Source organism: Rhinatrema bivittatum, chromosome 2 (assembly GCF_901001135.1).
Source record: "Rhinatrema bivittatum chromosome 2, aRhiBiv1.1, whole genome shotgun sequence".
Classification (NCBI taxonomy): Eukaryota; Metazoa; Chordata; class Amphibia; order Gymnophiona; family Rhinatrematidae; genus Rhinatrema; species Rhinatrema bivittatum.
The window spans coordinates 136,281,149-136,305,733 of record NC_042616.1 but is presented as its reverse complement, the minus strand read 5'-3'; the positions used below and the strand labels follow the sequence as shown (position 1 = coordinate 136,305,733).

The following is a 24,585-nucleotide window of genomic DNA, read 5'->3' as shown; positions in this document are numbered from 1 at the left end:
GAGTGCAGAGGTTCGAAAGGCGGTTTCATTAGACGACCAAGAACCAGATTAAGGTCCCAAGATGGGGCCGGAGGACGTAAGGGTGGCTTCAGATGGAGCAAGCCTTTAAGAAAGCGTGTTACCAGGGGTTGTACTGAAATAGGGACACCCTCTATACCTTTATGGAAAGCGGCTACCGCACTGACATGCATCCTAATGGAAGAGGTTTTAAGACCTGATTCCGATAGATGCCATAAATAGTCCAAGAACTTAGAGATTGGACAGGAAAGGGGATCAAGGGACTGAGAAGTGCACCATGATGTGTACCTTTTCCATTTATATGAATAGGATCTTCTGGTGGAGGGCTTTCGTGAAGCTATCAGGACACGAGAAACCGAATCCGAAAGGTTAAAAGGCTGAAGGACTAACCTTTCAACAGCCATGCCGTCAGGGACAAGGCTTGGAGGTTGGGATGGAGAAGGCATCCGTCGTTTTGAGTGAGCAGATGCGGATCCGTTCCCAGAGGGATGTGCCTGTGGATGGAGAGATCCTGGAGTATGGGAAACCACACTTGGCGTGGCCAGTGGGGTGCTATCAGGATCATGGTTCCTCCGTCCTGGCGAAGCTTCACGAGAGTCCTTGACAGAAGAGGAAGTGGAGGGAATGCATAGAGCAGACCTGTCGTCCACTTGAGGGAGAAGGCATCCCTCGGCTGAGAGTGTTGGCTCCGAATGAGAGAGCAGTAATCGTCCACTTTGTGGTTCTGAGGGGACGCAAAGAGGTCTATGTGGGGAAAACCCCACTTGTGAAACAGAGAGGTCACTACCAGAGGATCGAGTGACCACTCGTGTGGCTTGAAGACACGGCTCAGCTGGTCTGCCAATACATTGTCTACTCCCGGCAAGTAAGTGGCCTTGAGGTACATGGAATGGGAGAGGGCTTCTGCCCAAATCTGCGCAGCTTCCTGACACAGAAGGAAGGAGCCTGTGCCTCCCTGCTTGTTTATGTACCACATGGCCACTTGGTTGTCTGTCTGGATTAAGATTATCTGATCTGATAGATGATCTTTGAAAGTTCTGAGCGCGTAGCGAATTGCTCGAAGTTCCAAGAAATTTATCTGGTGTTCGGCTTCCTCTGGCGACCACAACCCTTGGGTTTGTAAATCGTCCACATGGGCCCCCCAACCGACGTGGGAAGCATCGGTGGTTAGGATTACCTGTGGATCTGGTAGGAGAAAGGGTAAGCCCTGAAGGAGATTGACTTGAGTCGTCCACCAGGTTAAAGACAGGCGTAGCGCTTGTGTAACTGTGACGATGTAGGACAGAGGCTGGAAAGCTTGAAGCCATTGGTGTCGCAGAGTCCATTGCGTTACTCTCATGGCTAGTCGGGTCAAGGGAGTAACTTGAACCGAGGATGCCATGTGTCCTAGGAGGATGAGGAATTGGCGAGCTGTGGCAGTGTGTTGAGACTGGAGCTGGCGAGCTAGAGACATGAGAGTTTGGACTCGTTGAAGTGGAAGGTAGGCTTTTGCCTGTAAGGTGTCCAAGTCTGCTCCAATGAAGGATAAGGTCTGAGATGGGACCAAGCAAGATTTCTCGTAATTGACAAGAAACCCTAAGGAGAGGAGTGTGTGAATTGTCAACTTTAGGGAAGATTGCGCAATTTGAGGGGTGGAGGCCCTGATTAGCCAATCGTCCAGATAGGGGTAGACGTGGACACCTTCCTTCCTGAGAAATGCTGCTACTACTACGAGACATTTGGTAAAGACTCGTGGAGCAGATGCCAGCCCGAAAGGTAGTACCCGGTATTGATAATGGTCGTGGCCTATCAGAAAACGCAGATACTTGCGATGAGATTGTGTTATCGCAATGTGGGTATAAGCGTCCTTGAGGTCGAGAGAGCACAGCCAATCCCCCTTTTGCAACAGAGGGAGCAAGGCGCCCAGGGTTACCATCTTGAACTTCTCTTTTTGTAGATACTTGTTGAGGGCCCGAAGGTCCAGAATTGGACGTAACCCCCCTGATTTCTTTGGTATTAGGAAGTATCTGGAATAGAATCCTTTCCCTTGTTGACAAGGAGGGACGGGTTCTATAGCATTTGATTGTAGAAGAAGGGATACTTCTTGATGTAATTGAGTCAAATGGCTGGTTACACTCCATGCCTGAAGGAGTGGGGAGTCTGGCGGAAGTGTTATGAAGTTGAGGTGGTAACCCTGTGCGATAATTGCTAGCACCCACTGATCTGAGGTAATCTGTTTCCAACGGGGTAAGAAGTGGTACAGCCGACCTCCCACAGGGATGTGTGGAAGAGGGAGTTGGCATGTGCTCAATACAGGGAAGTCAAAGGCCCGCCGCAGGCCCAGGAGGTGGGGCTACAGTAGGTCTTTGCTTTCTCGGCTGACGAGGCTGAGGCCTGTTAGAGAACCGTGCAGGACGAGCCCTAGTTGACGGAGGGTAGTAGCGGCGTGGTCGAAAGAACGACTTCTTAGAGTCCTTCTTTTGCGGTTGCTTGGAGGTCACCTCAGGTGGGAAAGATGAGAGTTGTTTCAACGTCTCATGGTGGTCTTTTAACTCCGCCACAATTTGTTGAATTTGTTCTCCAAACAAATTGTCGCCTAAGCAGGGCAAATCAGCAAGACGATCCTGGACCTCTGGGCGAAGGTTGGATGACTTTAACCAAGCCCAACGTCTGGCTGAGATGGCTGTGGCTGAAACCTTCGTGGAAGCATCGAATATGTCGTAGGCAGTCCTAATCTCGTGCTTCCCTGCCTCAAATCCCTTGTGAAGAAGAGTTTGAAGCTGCGGTTGGTATTGGTCCGGCAACGTGTCAGCATAGTCTTGCATCTGCTTAAGGATGGCTCTGTTGTATTGAGTCATGTAAAGTTGATATGAAGCTATGCGTGAAATCAACATAGCTCCATGATACACTTTCCGTCCCACACTATCCAGGAACTTGTTGTCCCTGGTAGGTGGGGTAGAAGAGTGCGGCTTAAGACGCTTGGCCTTCTTCTGTGCGGACTCAACCACAACAGAGCGATGATCCAGTTGAGGTTTTTGGAAACCTGGTGCTGACTGGACAAGGTATGTGGAGTCAGCTTTCTTGTTAACTGGTGACACCGATGAAGGAGATTCCCAGTTTTTCTTGAGCAGATCCAAAAACACCTGGTGTATAGGGATGGAAGCGATGATTTTTGGAGCATCCAGAAATTGAAGTAGTTCCATCATCTGGTGTCTGTCATCAGCTTCAGATTGTAGTTGGAAAGGTACAACTTCTGACATCTCTTTCACAAAATTAATGAAAGATAGATCCTCAGGAGGAGATCTTTTTCTACTCTCTGTAGGAGATGGTGGCGAAGGCAAATTTGTGTCAGAAGAGGTATCATCATCATCACCCCAGGTATCGTAGGGATCATGTGGGGCTTGTAGCCCTGATGGACCTGGCTGAGGCTCTGAAGGCATCGATGGAAACCGAGGTGGAATCGGTGCGGTAGGTGGAACCAGAAATGGCATCGATGGCTTCGGTGCTGCCGATGGAATCGGTGCCTGTCGCGGAATCGATGGAGCCGAAGGGTAAATCGGTGGAGATATACCAGAAGGTACCGATGGAACTACCCCGGAAGGGGGAATTCGAAACTGTGTTTCTCCTGCCGATGAGAAACCAGTCTGAGACGGTGGTGTTGTCGATGGCACTGGAATCACCGATGGAAGGGCCGTCATGAGTGCCTCCATGCGGCTCAGTAGCGGTGCTAGCGCTTGTATCAACGGCTCGGTGGTCGGTTCCCTCCTCGGTGGCGAAGCCGGTGCCGGGGGCGGCACTGGAACCGGTGCCGGAGACGGTGCCGATGGAGGTTGTAATTTCTTCATCGCTTTCTCGATGGCCTCCTGGACCAGCCGGTCCAGTTCTGCCCGGAGACCAGGGGTAACCATACCCGGCTCGACGGGAGAGGGAGGCTGAGGCAGGGCCGGAGGGACCACCGTAACCGGTGGGATCACGGCCCCCACACCCCGAGAGGGTGAGGGTTTCCTCGATGCCGGTGAACGAGACGTGGAGGGCGTCCGGTCTGTTCGCGGCTTCTTTGTCGGTGGCTCGGCTTGAGTAGAGGTCGATGGCTGTGGATCCTCGACAGGCCGAGACTTGTGCCGTCGATGGCGGTGCTTTTCCTTCCGATCCCCTCGCCCATCCGGGGAAGGGACGGGAGTCGACGGCCGAGAAGCGATCGATGGCGGACAGTCACCGGAGGGTTGACGATGATGGTACAACTTCGACGGTGCCGGTTCCGATGACGTCGATGCTATCGATGGCGTTGGGGTGGGTGCATGGAAGAGGAGCCCCATCTTCTCCATCCTGGCTTTGCGACCCTTGGGTGTCATTAAGGCACATTTGGTGCAAGTCAGGACATCATGCTCACTACCCAAGCACATTACACAAACCCTGTGGGGGTCTGTGATGGACATAGTCCGGGTACAATCCGGACAACGACGGAACCCAGTTGCCATGGCTGGAAGCCAAAATTTAGGCTGGGGATCGGTAAGTGCCAACAGGCCTCGAGGGCCAAATTCGACGGTAGTCGATGGAAGAAGGCAAAAAACTTACCGGGTTCCGTAAGATGACTAAAAAATTTGTCGAAGGGAGACCCCTGAGGGGCAAATTTTCTTAGGAAATTAATTTCCAAATTCCTGTCAGGAACGTGGTTAGAGAGCTCCTTTCACCGCGTGGCAACTGCTGCGCGGAAAAAAGAAGACTAAGGGAGACCCCTGCTGGCTGCAGGGTCAGTGCCTTGCTGGGCATGCCCAGTAGGGGCCAGTCAAAGTTCTGTTAAACTTTGACAGAAGTTTTCCGTGGTGGGCTCCATCCTTGATGTCACCCATTTGTGAGGACAACCATCCTGCTTGTCCTGTGAGAAAAACATGTACTAAATATTTAGTGCAAAAGTAAAGTAAGTTTTTACTTTACTTTTGATTTAATAATCAAATACTTACAATACTTATAATACTTACAACTGTGCACTAAAATCAAGGAAGTGTGCTAAAATGGAAGTAAACTATTTTTTAATTCAGTGATTAGAGGTGGAAGATAAACTTAACTTACACTTTCAACCACTGAATTAAAAATATGGAGGCTCTCTGGTCCAGTCCAAAGTGATCTGGGATCCCTAAAGGAGAGAGAGGCTGACCCAGGACCAGAAACCCACCCTCTCCCACCCATTGGGGAGAAGCAGCAAGAAGGAGGGATTAGACAGGTACGGATGTAAGAGGTGGGTGTGCGGGTAGGGAAACAGGGGGAGGGCAGGCATAGTCAGTCACTCACTCATCTAGGACTGCTGGACATGGGATCCCTCCCTCCCTCCCCCCCTCCTGTGACCTAGGGGCCTGATTTCAGAATCTCCTGTATCCAGGCAGCCCAAGTCTGGGCCTCCTCTAACCCAACCCCTAATTCTTCACTTTTCATAAAAGTAAATGAAAGCTAAGCTTTTAATTCAGCCCCTGAGATGAAGTACAGTTTAGTGCTAAAAAGGGAAGTAAACAGGTGATGCACTTTGATGCACTGAAAGCAATTCTGTATACAGCTAACATATTTGCAAGGAAAGTACAATAAAATGAGCTCACTTTTTTGCTTCCTGCTTAGGGCACGATTTTGTGCACTAAAACTTATTACATGGGAGGACATTTTAGCACACAAAAGCTAAACTTAAAGAAATGCAGTGCACTGAGTCCAGCACACTTTATCACATATAGAACATGCCAGGATTGCACCTCACATATTAGGTAAAAACCTCTAAACTCTCAACACCTTACAATAAAAACAGATTACTTATCCAATTAGAGCCTAAATAATTTGCTGCACTTCTCAGGCAGGCAATCAAGTTTACAGCTAAAATCAATCAACTAATCTTAGGATAAAAGAATTGCTTTCCATGCAGCCTAATGCAACCTTCACATTCCCACCAATTTTTATAGAGAACATAAAGAATTGAATGAAACCTGACAGGGTTGTCTTTGTGAAGGCAGCAATATAAAATAAGAAAAAATTCCTTAGGCAGTTGCATGAAGGGTCATGGTACCAGAATCCCAATCCTGATTCTGACTGAGCTGTTGGGGGGGGGGGGGGGGGGGAGAGAAATGGCCAGGCCTAAAAAAAATCATGTCAGCATGATTTTGTGCTGCATTATCCTAGAAAAACAGTTAATTTTGTAGTGCAGTATATACTGTTCCTTGGAAACCATTCTGATTCTATCAATGGTTCTGGGGCTGGAAGCCAAGCACCCTGCATCACTCTGGCCACTAGGTGTCACCCTTAACTGAGAAAGACTCCCTCCCCACCAGGAGCTGCAAATCTCGCTTCTACAGTATGCCCAGCCAAAGAAGACCCGGATCTGGGAATCGAACTGGAGACCTCAGCATGGCACTGCTACCGATTTACCAGGCCAACCCCAGAATCAAGCTGTTTTCAACTGTCTCCTAAATGCTGTAAATTCAGTTTTACCTTTGCACAGTTTTATCAAATGCAAGGAATTTCAAAGCAATGTCTCAGTAGATCTGCAGTATTCAGGCTCTTGAAAGCAACAATCTTTAAACAAAAGTGGTTTCTTCTATAACATTTTTGGTCATTTGTACCAGTAATTGTTTCACTTCTCCCTGCTGTGCCCCAATCAGGAATAGCTCTCTGTTGCTAAGGTCCAAGCAAGGGTCAGAGATTAGCTGGCACAACAGCATCCAGAAATCAAATTTTAGAAAAATTGTTTGAGAAAGGTTGTGCTGAAGCGAGGGGGGGGGGAGGGGGTTTGAAAAATGTACACATCTTAAAAATAAGATCTAGAATATTTTGATCCACAAATGTCAGTTTATTTGGCGACTGCCTCTTACTGAAAACCTAAACTTCCAGTTTTAGAAATCAGGCATAGCAATGTCTACAAGCCTTGACCTGCACCAGGAAAGGACGGGCGGGGGGTACTGTACCTGTGTGTTCTTGGTCTCTGGTTCAGAGATGCAGTTCTTCCAGGACTGTGCTGGCTTCCAAGTCTGGCAGGGCTTGTCATGTAATCATTGGGAACTGTTGGAGGCTTGACAGGCTCCAGGGTTTTATATGGAGTGTTCCGTCTAGACAAAAAGGGGAGAGGGAGGGGCAATAAATTAATTTAATGAGCAGAGAAAGCAGGTCAATACTGAGTTCTTTCCGGGAAGTTTAGGCAATTTTCCCCCCTAACTTTCATTAGCAGAAACTGTTTAAAGATATAAATGGCAAGTAAAAAAATAAAAAAATAAAAGATTTTAGGCAAGTTAAGATACATAAATATAATAGGTACATTAAAGCCTATTTCTCAAGATGGCTTCTGTACAAAAGACTGAGATGGTGAAACATGCTTCTTTACAAGAGCAAGCCCAAGAAGGTTTGTTTATTAAATATCTTGGAAAAATACAGCACCTTAAAAGAGGGCACTATTTACATACATGTACAAGGAGTCCCTTCCCAAAAGGGCATATTTGATATGTGAGACAAGAATTAGCCCAAGATCTCAACTAGTATCAATAGCAGAAGTGGAATTAAAACTCAGTTGTCCTGGTACTCAGTCCATTATTTTAACCATCAAACTTCTTACTCTGACATAGTCAAATTTTTTTTTTTTACACAATAAATGTTTCAACTTGAGAAAGCAAAATTGCTTACCTTGTAATAGGTGTTATCCCAGGACAGCAGGATGTAGTCCTCACATATGGGTGACATCGGTAATGGAGCCCTATGTACGGAAAACTTCTGTAAAAGTTTCTATGAAACTTTTGACTGGCACCAGAGTGCCTACTGAGCATGCCCAGCATGTCATGATATTCCCTGCCACAGGGGTCTCCCTTTAGTCTTTGTTTGTAGCAAATAGCGTTAGCCAAAAATAAAACAATAAAACGTATCGGACCCAACTCCGCGGGGTGGCGGGTGGGTTTCGTGAGGACTACATCCTGCTGTCCTGGGATAACACCTATTACAAGGTAAGCAATTTTGCTTTATCCCAGGACAAGCAGGATGCTAGTCCTCACATATGGGTGATTAGCGAGCTAGAGGCTGATTCATTCGGTGCTGAAACGACTGTAAGGTATTGTTATTGGAATGAATCAGTCGAAATCCCAGCAGGTTGGATGAAGAAGGAGTTGGGGTTAAACTGGAAACAAGTTCTTTAAGACAGATTGTCCATATGCTGAATCTTGTCTTCCCTCTTTGTCTAGACAGTAGTGAGCTGCAAAGGTGTGAAGAGAACTCCATGTTGCTGCTTTACAAATGTCCAGAATAGGTACAGAGCGAAGGTGTGCTACTGAGGTTGACATTGCTCTGACTGAATGTGCGTTTACTCGCCCTTGGAGAGTAAGGCCTGCTTTTTCATAACAAAATTGTATGCAATCTGCTAGCCAGGTTGACAGAGTATGCTTACCCACTGCTTTACCTGGTTTGTTTGGATCATAGGACACAAACAGCTGATTAGATTTTCTTTGGGCTGCAGTGCGGTTTAAATAGAAAGATAACGCACGCTTACAGTCCAAAGTGTGTAAGGCTCTCTCTCCCTGGTGAGAGTGAGGCCTAGGAAAAAATGTAGGTAAAACTATGGTTTGGTTTAAATGAAATTCCGTGACAACCTTAGGAAGGAATTTTGGATGTGTACGGAGGACTACTCTGTCATGAAGGAACTTCGTGAAGGGTTCGTAAGTTACTAGGGCCTGCAGTTCACTGACCCTTCTAGCTGATGTAATGGCTATAAGAAATACCGTTTTCCAAGTAAGGAATTTAAGGTCACAGGTATTTATGGGTTCAAATGGAGAACGCATAAGCTTGGTTAAAACTACGTTCAGGTCCCATTGAATGCTTGGGGAATGAATTGGAGGTTTAATGTGAGTTAGGCCTCTCATGAATTTACTGACGAGAGGCTGCGTGGAGATCGATGTATCTCCTAGCTTGTTATGATAAGCTGAGATTGCACTTAAGTGTACCCTTACAGATGACGTCTTAAGACCAGAGTCTGAGAGATGGTAAAGGTAATCTAGTAGCGAGGTAGTGGGGCAAGTGAAAGGATCTAAATCTTTCTGAGTGCACCATAAAGTAAACCTTTTCCATTTGTAGGAATAATTCTTTCTAGTGGAAGGTTTACGTGCAGCTATAAGTACCTGAGATATATTAGTTGAAAGGTTGAATGGTTGTAAGATCAGGCTTTCAACATCCATGCTGTCAGGGACAGGGATTGAAGGTTGGGATGGCGCAACTGACCCTGTTCCTGAGTTATGAGATTGGGAGCTACTCCCAGGCGAATTGGATCCCTGACTGAGAGATCTAGCAGTGTGGGGAACCATACTTGTCGAGGCCAATATGGGGCTATGAGTATCATTGTCCCCTTGTCCTGTTGTAGCTTTACTAAGGTTTTGGTTATGAGCGGTATTGGTGGATACGCGTATAACAGGCCTGAGTTCCAATGGCGGGCAAACGCGTCCTTTGGTAAGCTGTTCTGCCGGAAGAGGAGAGAGCAGTAATTGTTCACTTTGTAGTTCAGATGTGACGCAAAGAGATCTATTGTTGGTTGACCCCAGCGTTGAAATATCTTGATTGCTAACGCTGGGTCGAGGGACCACTCGTGTGGTTGAAAGTGACGGCTGAGGCGATCCGCTACTGTGTTGTGGATGCCTGCTAGGTAGGTGGCCCGTAGTAGAATTGAGTGTGCTAGGGCCCAGTCCCATATTTGAGCCGCTTCCTGGCAAAGGAGGTACGAGCCCGTACCACCCTGTTTGTTGATGTACCACATGGCTACTGTATTGTCCGTTTGGATCAGAACAGTCTTGTGTGAAAGGCAGTCCTTGAATGCATATAGAGCATAGCGTATAGCTCGAAGCTCCAGGAAATTTATCTGAAAGGAAGCTTCTTGCTTTGTCCACTTGCCCTGTGTTTTCAGATGAGCAATGTGCGCTCCCCATCCCAAGGTGGACGCATCTGTAGTTAAAGTCACTTGTGAAACTGGTTGTTGAAAAGGTAGGCCTTTGAGCAAGTTGAGTGGTGATGTCCACCAGAGAAGGGAATACTTCAGCTCTGGTGTTATCTGGATGTGAGTGGACAGTGGTTGAATGGCTTGAATCCATTGAGATTTGAGTGTCCATTGCATTAGTCGCATGGTCAGTCTGGCCATGGGAGTGACGTGAACTGTTGAGGCCATGTGTCCGAGTAGGATGAGGCACTGATGAGCTGTGACTGTATATTGATTGCGAATAGAATGTACTAGGAGAACGAGCGATTGAGCCCGGTCTTTCGGAAGAAAAGCCTTTGCTGTGATGGTGTTGAGATCTGCACCTATGAACTGCAACTGGTGAGATGGTGTGAGATGGGATTTGTCGTAATTGATGAGAAATCCCAAGGAGTGAAGCAATCTTATTGTGAGATGGAGAGAAGTGACAGCTCCGCTCTGTGTATGACTCTTGATGAGCCAATCGTCCAAGTAGGGGAACACATGTACTTGTTGCTTGTGAAGATGTGCCACCGCTACTGCTAGACACTTTGTGAACACTCGAGGTGCTGAGGCAAGGCCGAAAGGTAGCACCCTGTATTGGAAGTGTTGACCTTGTACCAGAAATCGTAGGAACTGTCGATGAGGTGGAAATATGGGAATGTGAGCGTAAGCGTCTTGAAGATCCAGAGAGCAGAGCCAATCTCCTTTTTGAAGAAGAGGTAGCATGGTGCCTAAGGACACCATCCTGAATTTTTCCTTCTTTAAAAATTTGTTGAGATTTCTTAGGTCCAGGATAGGACGTAGACCCCCGGTTTTCTTTGGAATGAGGAAATATCGGGAGTAGAATCCTGTGCCCCACTGAGGCCTGGGAACTCTTTCGATGGCCCTGGCAGTCAGGAGGGTAGATAATTCTGCTTGCAGGATTGTGTAATGATGAGACACTGTCCAAGACGGAATAGGGGGATTGTCTTTTGGTACAGTGAGGAAGTCCAAGTGGTACCCCTGAGATATGATTGAGAGTACCCATTGGTCTGTAGTGATGGAGGTCCAAGTTTGAAGATGGTGAGCAACTCGGCCTCCAACCGGTACTTGTGGATAGGGATTTTGATAATGACTCATGCCCTCTGGTTGAACTTCAAAATCCGGAAGTGGACGCCGCAGGCGGAGGTTGTTGAGGCCTAGCAGGTCTTTGGCGAGGCTGAGGCCGTTGAGCAGGTCTTTGTTGTCTGGGCCTGGCTACTGGCGGATAATACCGCCTAGGGCGGTAATATGGCTTTCTTTGTTCCCTTCTTGGAGGCCTCCTAGAAGGTTGATGTACCTCTTGTGGCAGCTGAGAAAGCTGTTTGAGGGTTTCTGTATGGTCCTTGATGGTGGCTACTGCCTCCTTGACCTTATCGCCAAAGAGGTTCTCTCCTAAGCAAGGCAGGTCCGCCAAGCGCTCCTGTACTTCTGGTCTGAGCTCTGATGATTTAAGCCAGGCCCATCTTCTCGCCGTTATTCCAGCTGCAGACAATCTGGAGGTTGTCTCGAATGAATCATACGTGGCCCGAACCTCGTGTTTCCCCGCCTCTAGGCCCTTATGTACTAGGTTTTGAAAACCTTCCTGAAGATGGTCAGGTAACTGCTGAGACAGGGATTCAACTTGCTTCCATAGGTCACGCTGGTACTGGTTCATAAAAAGCTGGTATGAATTTATTCTAGCTACCAGCATAGCAGCTTGGAAGATTTTTCGACCAAGATTGTCCAAGAACCTATTATCCTTTCCAGGAGGTATGGAGGCATGTTGCTTTAATCTTTTGGCCTTCTTTTGGGCCGACTCGACCACCACTGACTGATGCGGTAGTTGAGTTTTTTGGAACCCCGGGATGGGTTGTACTAGGTAAGTGGCATCCGCCCGCTTATTAACAGCTGCCACCGACCCAGGGTGTTCCCATATCCTGTACATAAGTTCTTGTAAAACTTCATGAACAGGAATAGCAAGAATTTCCTTGGGAGGGTCTACGAATTGAAGCACCTCCAAGGTTTTTTGTCTGCTGTCCACTTCAGAGATGAGAGAAAAGGGAATTGTTTGAGACATCTCCTTAATAAAGTTGGAGAAAGAGAGATCCTCCGGTGGTGACTTTCTTCTATCTTCTGGGGGAGAAGGCTCAGAAAGGAGGTCTTCATCCGAGGAGAATTCTTCGTCACTATCATCCAGAGGGAGCTCCAACGGCCTAGTAGGCTTAGTTGGCATTTCAGAAAGTGGAGTCTGAGGTCTGAGGGGTGGTGGGACACCCGAAGGACCTGGTATTGGCTCTTGACTGTCATCTACATCTATAGGATGTGGTAGAGATGAGAAGCAATGTATTAGTGAGTCCAGCTTGTCCATCAATGGTTGAAAAATGGACTCTTGAGAAGGCATCGAAGGTGCCATCGGGATCGATGGCCGTGGTGGAATCGATGGTACTCGGGGAATCGGCAATGCTGAATCCGGTGGCTGCGGCCTAGGTAGAACCGGCAATGGAATCGGCGCCATCGAGGAGAGCGGTGATTTCCTTGGCATCGGTAGTGAAGGAATCGGTGATGGAACCGGAGATCCTCCTATGACCGGTGTCGATGGCAGAACCGGAGTGGCAGGCCGTGGCATCGCCTCGATAAAGGCATCCTTAACCGCTTGACGTATGTAACTGTCAAGTTCCGCCCGCATGGATGATGTGAACAGAGCACCCATGGGGGGAGGCGGTGGTGGCGACAGTAGTACGACCTCAGGGCCCTGAGGAGGTACGATTCCTTCCGCCGGAATCGGCGAGGATTGGCCTGTCGGTGGCTCGGAAGCCTTACTTTGGAGCCGGGCTTTCTTACTCGGTGCCCCGTCTTCCGCCGATGGCTCGCCGGGTATCGGAGCGATGGTTGCTGGTTGCGGCCTGCGATGCCGATGGCGATGTTTATCTTTTTCGCGCCCTTTTTCGCTACTCGATGTGGACGCTCTGGACGATGGTGAGGGGGAGGAAAAAGGAGCGTCTCCCGAGTCACCGGAGTGACGTTTCTTCAAGACCACTTTCCTAATCGCCCCAGCCGGAGACGATTGTGTGGAAGTAGATGGAGCAGTAATCAGTTGAATTTTGAATAATTGCTCCATCTTGTCCATCCGTAGACGTCGACCTTTCGAGGTCATCGTAGCGCATAAGGGACAATTTTTTACATCATGACCTTCACCAAGGCAAAGTACACAGTCTTGGTGAGGGTCTGTAATAGACATATTTCTCGCGCATTTCGGACATTTTTTAAAACCTGTAGCCATTTTGTGGCCGGGCAGCCGTCGACGGCCTAAGGCTCAGGTAAATTTTGTTTTTAGTCAAAAAACGGCACGGAACCGCGAGAACGGGAAAAACTCACCGCGATGATCAAACTAAGGGAGACCCTCTGCGTTTGAAGTTTTTTAAAGCTTTCCGTAAGGAAAATATGTGGAGAATCCCACAGGACTCCTGATAACCGCGAGGCTAATTGCTTCGCGGAAAAAAGAAGACTAAAGGGAGACCCCTGTGGCAGGGAATATCATGACATGCTGGGCATGCTCAGTAGGCACTCTGGTGCCAGTCAAAAGTTTCATAGAAACTTTTACAGAAGTTTTCCGTACATAGGGCTCCATTACCGATGTCACCCATATGTGAGGACTAGCATCCTGCTTGTCCTGGGATAAAGAGTATTACACCGCAGTTTGGCTGACTGACTGCATCATGCCATCAACTTCAGCACGCTTCACACTACCTGTCTTAATCTTCTTCAGAAGGCTTCCATGATGATTATTTCCATGTTTCCTGGAATGGTATTTGCTTTCAAGGTACTACGACAGCCCCTTATACAGCTAGTCAGGTTTGGTGGCATGTTTGATCTAACCTACCTCATCTCCCACCCTCCCCTTGGGCCTGACTAGAGAAATCTTTCTAAAACTGTACATATAAGAACTATTTTGAACATTTCCATAGTCTGTTTGGATAGGGCATTAATACAAGCTTGTGTAGAATATACCTATATGGATATGTAGAGCCAACACTAAGTGGGGAGGAGTTTAATTACAAAAACATGGTTTTTAGGATTTTAATCCGCTTTTTGATTTGACTTACACATTTGGAAACAAGCACAACATTTTTCATAAATTCACGGAACCCATGTTATAAAAGTTTTAACATCACATTACAAGAGATGGTGTACTCCAGCTAGTTACGGTACTCTCATTTTCCCCCTGCTTACAGACTACTCAGTCGTAATAGTGGAAAGTTATTCAAGGAGGACCCACTACTAGGCAAAGGTGATTCTACTATTGTCAGACACCCTCCATCAATGGTGGAGGGGGTGATACGATTCTGAAAAAGATGACTAGATCTTTATTCATCAGGCTTAACAAGGCATACCTTCTTTATACCAGGAAAAGTCTGGCTGAAACACTGTGTGTTTTCTCCATCTATGACACTGAACATTGTGTTGTGACTGATGCAAATTAAGTTATCCCAAAGTGTTTTATTGCAACTGAAAGTTTAGTATGCAGTGGTGCAACTGAAAATATGGATATATTTTCTGTACAATCTAAATACTATTGATATTTTAATGGTTCCCTGATTCGGTGGAAAAGCAAGCCATGTCAGGAACAATCTTCAATCTGTATCAGCACTTTGAACACTGTGCTGAATGGATGGATGCCTTCCTTTCTACAGCTGCTGATTGAACACACATTTTGATATAAAACTCTGAGATATGGTGTCAGGACACAGGCATGTGTCTTACAATAAACAATTTTTTTTTTTAAAGTTTTATCTAAAGAACTAACTTTTTGAGGCTGATGCTAATATGAGTGGGTATTCAACTACTGGATATTATTCCTATGGAACTTTATGAATGTCTCTATAATACCTATATTTGCTGTGGTATCACTATATTGTGACAGTCCAAACCTATACAGATGAGAGCAAAAGTTTAGGTACCCCTAGTCACACTGTATGTTTCAATGAATCTAAGTGAACAGACGTTGACATGACCTCTACAAAAAGTTAAAGAATATATTTCTGCAAATTTGAAATGCATAATTTGTAGGGGTTTTTTGGTTTTTTTTTACAGATTCAAAATAAAAATGAATACAGTACATGCAAGAGTTTAGACACCCTTTGTTAGTATTTTTTTCTTCTTTCTTTTTAATTATTGTCATATCCCTACTTATTTACAATATCTGGACTAAGTATATCCCTTGTCTATATTTTGTATTATTCTGTGCCTGTAAGGGGGGGGGGGGTTCCTTTACTTGTGAACAAAAAGGGCAAGAGTGTATTGGGGCTGAAAAAAGTCCCATAAAGTTTATCAGAGTGCTTCTAGGAGGAGGGGCTCTTTTTATAAATGATTTACTTGGAGTCTAGCATTTTGCAGCAGAACTTTAGCCACTGTCTGCAGGTCTTCCTGTGTGAGGCAACTACAGCTTAAGTGGAATCGGTTTTTTTCCCTGCAAGTAATCTGAAAGACATCCCCCAATGCACCCAGAAACCAGTCAACAGGATTAAATATCCTAAAAGAAAGCTTCTTCTGCTAGGAGACTCGATCAGAGGATCCAATCTGGGAGCTCATTTTGATGGTGACAACAGTTAAATGCCTTCCAGGATCCTCAGCTAGTAAACATGCAAACCAGATAGTCAAAATCATCCATCTGGTGATCAATGACCTCAACAGAAATGGTATCCATGAAATAGAGAAATTTCCAAAATCTAGGGAAGAAGAAGATGATAAGACATATGGCCGAGACTATAACCTTTTCGGAAGTATTACCTTTTCATGGAAAGTAAAGAGAGACTATGCCAATTAGATAATTTCAGTTCCTAGCTCAAAACCTGGTATACAGAAAGTGTTTTTGGATACATTGGAGATGGGGCCATCTATGGAGATGTAAAAGGCTATATTGTAAGGATGGCCTACATTTACCTGTAGCAGGAAGGAGGATGCTAAATGAGAAATTCAGATTATTTATCATCAAACATTTAAACTAGAGAATGAGGGTTGCAGAAATGGCCAATGAAACTGGCATGTCATCCCCAAGCAATACAGGAAGTGGGAGGAGAAAATAAAATCAATCAGATCAAAAAAGCAGAAAATGTGATTAGGAAGTACTTGAGGATAAGAAAGAAACTGTTGCATGGGGTAACCTGCACCAGAGAGGCAGTTAGTACCCTTAACCAGAAGGCATGGGGATTACTACCCTTAACCAATTAGCCTTGATTTTGACACAACTGCAACATCGCTCTCTGCTTTGACAGCAGGGCAGGGGGGGGGAAAAAGTATTGGATTCTGAAGACAGCCTACACTTGGCCGCAACTTTTACAGTCTGGGGTACTGATACATTAACATTGGGAATAAATCTTCTCCAGCCAAATCCAAAAGCAAAGCACATTCAAGCAGCATTGTCTGAATTATCAGGAAGGCTGCTCACCATGTAAAAATGTGGCAGTAATTGTGTTATGGATTTGACAGTTGCTTGGTTTTGCTTTTAAGTATTACTATCCTTAACATAAGGCAAAGGGGTAACCTGCATGGAGCAGCAGTTACTGCCCTTGGCAGACAATTGGGGATAACCTGCATGGAGCAACAGTTGCTGCCATGGGAAGCTAGCTGAGCAGATTGGATGGACCATTTGGTCTTTCTGCCAACAATACTATGTTAGAAGACATCACAGAGAAATTGAACAAACAGCGCCAATACCATTAATGTAAAAAACACAAACAGTAATGAGCAATACAACTCATTAAAACAAAAATATGGCTTTTTATTCTGTGCCAAATAATTCCTACTGTCCAACAGATTTACTATTTTGTGCCTCAGCTTTAGTAGGAAAGGTAGTAGCAGCAGGTGGATCAGACCATGCTCCTGTATGGTTGACCCTCTCAAAGTTTTCACCAAAACTGTATTGGCGGTTGAATGATTCACTCCTGAAGGATGAGAATGTGTGTGGTAAAACTGAACTTTGGCTACAGGAATACCTGGCTACAAATAATGGAGATGTCTCAGAGGCCACACCTTGTGGGATGGGTTAAAGTGTGTGATGAGAAGCAGATTAATTATGTGGGCCTCTTTAGCTAAAAAGAAAAGGTACGCCCTGGCTGAGGGTTTAAGGAAGACTGTTGCAGAATGGAAAAAACAAAGAGGGAGCTCAGTGCAGGTCCTTGCACAGAGAAAGTACAGACCCAGCTAAAGTCCCTGTCCTTGGATGAAATTGATTATTAAATGACCCAAAGTTAAACAAACTTATTTTGAGCATGGGAACAAGACATCTCAGCTGTTAGCGCTCAAGCTTAAGAGGAAGATGACCCGTCCCAAGTCGTAGGGCTCAAGACAAGGGAGGGGCAAATGATACTTGACCCTAGTAAGAACTTACAGAGATTTAAGGAGTTTTATCAGGATTTTTATCAGGAGGAGGGTCAGGTACAGGTTGAGGATATAGATAACCACTTGGCAGGCGATCTGCCAAGTCTATTGCCAGTACAATGGGAGGCATTAAATAAGGATATCACTGCTTTTCAGATAGAAGCAGCCATTAAAAAATTAAAGATACATGTCACCTGGACTGGACGGGTATACTGCCCAATTTTACAAGCAATTTTCAAATCTATTGGTGGGGCCCTTAAGGTCTATGTTTAATAGTTTAATTAGGGACAGGCATTACAGTTTTTTTGAAGAAAGGAAGAGTCTGTACTAACTGTGGATCCTACAGTCCTATCTCATTGCTTAATATCGATGTGAAGCTCCTTGCGAAAATACTGGCTGTCAGATTGGCTGGGGTTATGCCACTATTAATACACGAAGCTCAACCTGGGTTTATAAATGGGAAAAGTACCTCAGATATTAGGAGAGTTCTTAATTTAATATGGGCCTCAGGAGAACTGAAGTAGGAGGCTCTTCTCCTTGCCATCGACGTGGAGAAAGCCTTTGACAGGGTAAATTTGGGTTGGAGGAAAATTTCTATAAATGGGTCCTCAAACTTTATGATTCTCCTCAGACCTGTGTAAACTCAGTTTCATCTTCGGGCGGGGGACTAGGCAGGGCTGGCCACTGTTGCAGCTTCTCTTTGCCTTAATGATTGAATCCCTAGCTGAGATCAGATCAGAAAAAGTGTGGATATCAAGGGAATCAAAGTTGGAGACGTAGATTATAAAGTTTCTCTCTTTGCAAATGACGTGCTATTTACTTTGTCTAATCCTTTAATCTTTCTTCCCATCTTGGTAGAGGAGCTTGGACAATATGAGGCAGTTTCCGGATTTAAAGTAAATATGAGTAAATCAAAAACGAAATGTTTTTGTTTGTTTTCCTTTTCAGTGGGCTATCCATTTTTTAAATACTTGGGAATAAAAATTACAAATGATGTTTCCACTTTGGCTGGGTTGAACTACTCGCCCTTAATTAGGACGTTGTCAGATATGCATAAGTGGTGTTAAATCTATCCTGGCTGGGTAGGTGGGCAATTTTAAAAGTGAATGTGCTGCCCCATCTAAATTATTTCAGGTTCTCCCCATTGCCTTAGCCTCAGGTGAGTTGTAAAAGATCCAAGAGAAATTTATGGAATTTGTAAGGCAACAGAAATGGCCTCGCTTGTCTCATTGTGTCTTATTTATACTTAAGGGGATGGGAGGCTTAGGGGTGCCACCGGTGGAAAATTACTATAAAGTGGCACAAGTTAGGGCATGTTTGGAAAGATTTAAGGGGGGGGAGGTTTGAAGCAATGTGTCTGTATTGAACAATATTTCCATACTATGCCTTTGCAAGCTCTGCTTTGGGTTGAGAAAGGGTCACAGTTGAATAAGGATGTACGTAATCCATTTACTAGAAGAACACTAGAGGTGTGTGCAACACTAAAAATAAAGATGCTCTCTTGGGGGGATTTTTCACTTCTGATGCAGATATGACATAATGAGGATTTTCGGATGGGAATAGAGAAAACTAAAAAAAATGGGAGAAATATGGTTTGGTTGGGGCAGATCCTCTCTTCACAGGGTTGGGAGTCTTTTGCGAGTCTGAAGGGAAAAGTATAACCTGGAAAGGGGTGATTTCTATGCATATTTGCAAGTCCATACCTATATTTCAAGTACAGTGGGGAAGAGGTGGGAGAAGAAGGAGTCTAGTGTTCTGATACAACACGTGTTAAATTTAAAGAAAAAAATGTATTAGCCTTTGGATGTGGTGACTCACAAGGCTCTGCAGGGGTTGATTAAGAAGTAATTTAAATAGAAGAGAGAGAATTGCTCAGGTCCCTCTCCAGAGACACACATACCTGTGCACAGAGAAGTTTAATTTTTAATTTGCTAGCCATAATATACACTGATTTCTTGCTGACATTCTCTTTTCTCCTATATTTCCTATTGCATGTTTTGAAATCTCTATCTAATCACTCTAGCTAGTGTATTGAAATAACTGTTTGTAATTTATAGAACAAGGGGCTGCAATCTGCAGGAGCAGTTTGTTCCCTCCCACCCTAATCCACTCCCACTGACCCCTGGGTTTTTTCTTCCTAAATAGTTCTTGTAAGGACTCAGTTAAGTGAATAGTAAGACTAAAGTGCCAAACTTACAACTTGTTTAATAGTCACTATTACCAGAATGGCTTGTATTCAGTGTAACATTTGTGGTGCTTATGTTCCAAGGCCTACCATTTGGAGACTTAAAGGTTGTCCAATTTGTTTTCAGCTGTCTGCAATGAAAAAGCAGGTGATATATTTGAAAGTGTAATTGTTCAGATTTCAAAAAACCTGCCCTTTCTTGATGCAATCAGAATATCTTCCTCAGAAGATTCAGAACCTCACAAAAAATGGCTGTCAGATCTGGTAGAACAAGACATGTGACTATAAGACACCCAATGTCTCCAACTGGACAGTATCTTGAATACCCACCCTCACTCCCACAGAGAACTCAGACATCCAAGATTCAGAATCCCAGGAATAACTGGATTACTGTCGGATCAGAAGGAATAAGGCCTGTGATGAAGACACCACACTCACTCTCAGCTTACATAATGCTTTTTCTGCTTTGGAAAATGAAGAAGCCCCAGCAGCAGAACATGAAGTGATATCTAAAAGGGAAAAAGGTCACCCAATGCACCCAGAAACCCTCCAACATGGTCAAATGTCATAAAAGAAAGTTGCTTCTTCTGAGAGACTCAAAGGAACCAATTTGATAACTCAATTTGATGGGGACACAATGGTTAAATGCATTCCAGGATACTCAACTAATAGAAATGCAAACCAGGTAGACCGTGCAACTATGGAAGAATGTAAGAACGCTGATATCAATGTTATCATCCATCTGGGAACTAATGACCTCATTATAAATGGTGTCCACAAGATACAGGAAGTTTTCCAAAATCTAGGGGGGATGAGATTAGACATGACAGACTATTGCCTTTTCAGAAGTACTACCAGTTCATGGAAAGGGAAAGTTATACCATATAGATAATTTCAATATCTGGCTCAAACCCTGGTGTAAGGAAAATGGTTTTGGATACATATGGAGCAATAAATGTTTATACGGTAAGAATGGCTTACATTTATATGTGGCAGGAAAGAGGATGCTAAGTGAAAAATTCAGATCATACATTATCATGCATTTAAACTAGGAAGTGGGGGTGGTAGGAGGTGGCCAGTGAAATTGGAATGTCACTCCCAAGCAATACAGGAAGTGGGAAGACAAAATAAGATCAATCAGTTTAAAAAAACAAAACAGAAAAGGCGACTAGGAAGAGTAGCTGGAAAGCTATGACCATTAATGCTCGTAGTTTGAGCAATGAAATCTGAGACCTGCAGGCCCTAATGGTAGAAATAGAATTGGACATTGTTGCTGTTAGAGACATGGTTTACTGCGTCTCATGATTGGGATGTGGCCATTCCGAGCTATAACTTGTTAAGGAAGGACAGAGAGGACTGAAAAGGGGGAAGAGTAGCTCTTTATGTCAAATACAATATCCAAGCAACTAAATTGCAAGAGACGGAGGTAAAGAAGCAGCATTATGGAGTGTCCTAATAAGAGAAGATGATGCTTCCATTTTTTTACTAGTGTGATCTACAGGCCTCCAACCCAAACTGATGAACTAGACAGAGACCTGATCGAGGACATCTAAAAGTTGGGAAAGAAGGGAGAAGTGTTGCTCGTTGGAGATTTTAATCTTCCCGACGTGGATTGGAACATCCCTTCTGTAGAATCTACAAAAAGTAGAGAAATAGTGGATGCCCTTCAAGGTGCTTGGTAATAGAACCCACGAGAGAAGGTGTGATCTTCAATCTAGTGCTCACTAATGGGGATAATGTCTCTGATGTTCAGGTAGGGGCTCACCTGAGCAGTAGTGATCAGACGGTATGGTTCAATCTCACAAATAAGATACAGAGAAGTCATACAAAAGACCCAAGTTTTGAATTTCAAATATGGACTGTGTCAAAATGGTGATGTACCTGGAGGAAGAACTAGAAGACTGGGAGAAAATGGGTAAGGTGGAACAGTGGGCCAAATTAAAAGGAGCTATTACAAAGGCAACAAATATATATGTTAGAAAAGTAAAGAAGAGTAAAAGGAAATCAATCTGGTTCTCAAAGGAGCTGGCTGAAAAAGTTAAGGCAAAAAGAACAGCATTCGAGAAGTATAAAGGATCTCAAAAAAAGGAACACGAGGAAGAATATGTTAAAAATGAGAGACAAAGAAATAAATCAGGAAAGCTAAATGTCAAGCAGAAGAAAGAATTGCCAAAGATGTAAAGAGAGGAGACAAAACATTTTTCACGTATATCAGAGAAAGAAGGGAGGCCCAAAGTGGTATAGTGAAATTGAAAGGTGATGAGCACTGTGTGGAGAAAGATGAAGAAATGGCAGAAATATTAAATACTTCAGTTCAGTGTTCACTAAAGAACACCTTGGAGAAGGACCATTGATGGCTAAGACAAGACTGTAGATGGGGTAAATGAAACTCCATTTACAGAAGATAATGTATGGGAAGAGCTAGTCAAAAAAAAGTGAACAAGGCAATGGGGCCAGATGAACATAAGAACTTGCCAATCTGGGTCAGACCAAGGGTCCATCAAGCCCAGTATCCCGTTTCCAACAGTGGCCAATCCAAGTCACAAGTATCTGGCAAGTACCCAAACATTAGATAAACGATGATTTTTCCCAGTACTGAAGTCAGGCTCACCAGTCTATAGTTTCCCGGATCACCCCTGGATCAGTTTTTTTTTTTTTAATATAGGGGTTACAATGGCCATCTTCCAATCTTCAGGTACAACAGATGATTTTAATGATAGGTTACAAATTAATTGAAATAGGTCTGAAATTTCATGTTTTAGTTCTTTCAGAACCCTTGGTGGTATACCATTCAGTCCAGGTGATTTACTACTCTTCAGTTTGTCAGTCAGGCCTCCCACATCTTCCAGGTTCACCATGATTTGGTTCAGTTGATATGAATCATCACCCATGAAAAACTTTCTCCGGAACGTATATCTCACCAACAACCTCTTCAGTAAACACTGTAGCAAAGAAATCGTTTAATCTTTCTGTAATGGCCTTATCTTCTCTAAGTGCCCCTTTAACCCTTTGATCATCCAACAGTCCAACTCTCTCACAGGCTTTCTGCTTCGGATATATTTTAAAAAGTTTTTATTGTGAGTTTTGCCTCTATGGCCAACTTCTTTTCAAATTCTCTCTTAGCCCGTCTTATCAATGTCTTACATTTAACTTGCCAATGCTTAATCCTATTTCTTCTGATGGATCCCTCTTCCAATTTTTGAATGAAGATCTTTGGGCTATATTAGCCTCTTTTACCTCACCTTTTAACCATGCCGATAATCATTTAAGCCTTCCTTCCACCCTTCTTAATGCATGAAATACATGTGGACTGTGCTTCTAGGATAGCTTTGTTTTTTTTATTTTTTAAACAATGTTCATGCCTATTGCACACTTTGTAATTGCACCTTTCAGTTTTTTTTCTATTTTTCTCATTTTATCAAAGTTTCTTGTTTGAAAGTTTAGCACTAGAGCTGTGGATTTACTTTGTCCCCATTCCAGTCATTAATTCAAATTTGATCATATTATGATCATTGCCAAGTGGCCCCGCCACGGTTACCTCTCTCACCAAATCCTGCACTCCACTGAGAATTAGATCTAAAATTTCTCCCTCTCGTTGTTTCCTGAACCAATTGCTCCATAAAACTGTCATTTATCCCATCCAGGAACTTTTTCTCTAGCATGCCCTATTTCACTTATCCAGTCAATATTGGGGTAATTGAAATCTCGCAAAGTACACACAGTGCAGAGAATTGTTCAATCCTGATGGAATACTCTGAAGGTAATGTAAAACAAAGTGTTTTATTGTTTCAATATGGCAACTCCACAAGTTTATACAAACACCGGCTTAATGGCGTCCCCCGACACGGTCCCGTGTTTCGCCGCGGGCTGCATCGGGGGGGGGATCGCCACCACAGGAATTCACAGGAAAACTGTAACATAAAGAGATTAACAAATATCAGGATTGTGAAAGGACTTACAACCGACTGAAATAAAATACAAACAGTATAACATACCTGACAGCAGAATTTGAAGAATGACAGGGAGCGCAATGCCCCTCATAGTTGACAGGTATTTAAAGGAGACCGAGGCGCCAAAACCCACAGGCGAATCAACCACGCGAGTCAAACGACTCCATTCATTGGTTCCCATTCCTGTAGTGCACCGTAACAGTAACAAGGACCAGCCTACCCTGCTAGTGAGTCTAAGTGAATAGAAACCATTCGATTTCCCGATTTAAGCCTTTAGGAAACACTGTATCCAATGTGAAGATCCAGCGTTGTTCAATCCTGCCTAATAACTCAGCATAATTACCCCCGCGTAAAGGACGTGGGACAACCTCAATCACGCAAAATGAAAGATCTGAAAGGGAATGTGACTTTTTAATCCAATGGTCAACCAAGGGTTCTTTTTCTCGCTGCAGACGTATGTTAGAGCAATGCTCTATGATCCGGGTTTTAATCATACGGGAAGTTTTCCCGACATACATCAAAGAACAAGGGCAAGTAATAGTGTAAACTACTCCTGACGTAGTACAATCAGAGTGAAAACGCAGATAAAATCTTTTCCCTGTAGTCGGATGCATAAACCAAGTAGTGACACCCGTATGAGCACATACTGTGCACCGGCCGCAAGGGCAGGTATAGGTGGCAGGTATAGGTGGCAGGTATAGGTTCCATTTTAGAACCCCTGTCCCAATTCGTAGACCTGTTTCTAAAACCTTTTGTGCCAAAGATCAGGTCTTATGTGAGGGATTCCTCACACTTCATTACTTTACTTGACCAGATACCGGTCCCTTCCGAAGCATTTCTTTTCGTTACGCTTGATATTGTCTCCCTCTATACTAGTATTCCCCAATCGTCTGCTTTACGGGTTATTGAACAAATTTTGGACTCTCGGATTGGCCCTCAACGGATTCCCACCTCTTTCTTAATATCTTTAGCCACTTTGGCTCTTACAAAGAATTTTTTCCGCTTTAACAATACCTTTTATCTCCAGATAAAAGGGACTGCCATGGGTGCCACTATGGCCCCAAGTCTGGCCTGTCTCTACGTGGCGGACTTTGAAGATTCTTTTGTGTACCCTGCTGAAGGGTTTG

At 44.4% G+C, this 24,585-nt stretch overlaps 1 protein-coding gene across 11 annotated transcripts in view; it reads right to left on the bottom strand.

Annotated features, from left to right (window-relative positions):
* Positions 1–24,585, bottom strand: part of ABI1 (abl interactor 1) — a 263,170-nt gene that overhangs the window by 50,143 nt on the left and 188,442 nt on the right. For all 11 annotated transcript variants that reach the window (XM_029588652.1, XM_029588655.1, XM_029588654.1 and 8 more), the window contains one exon: positions 6,936–7,076. In XM_029588652.1, coding sequence (XP_029444512.1) covers positions 6,936–7,076 — 141 coding nt within the window. The remainder of the gene's footprint in view (positions 1–6,935; positions 7,077–24,585) is intronic.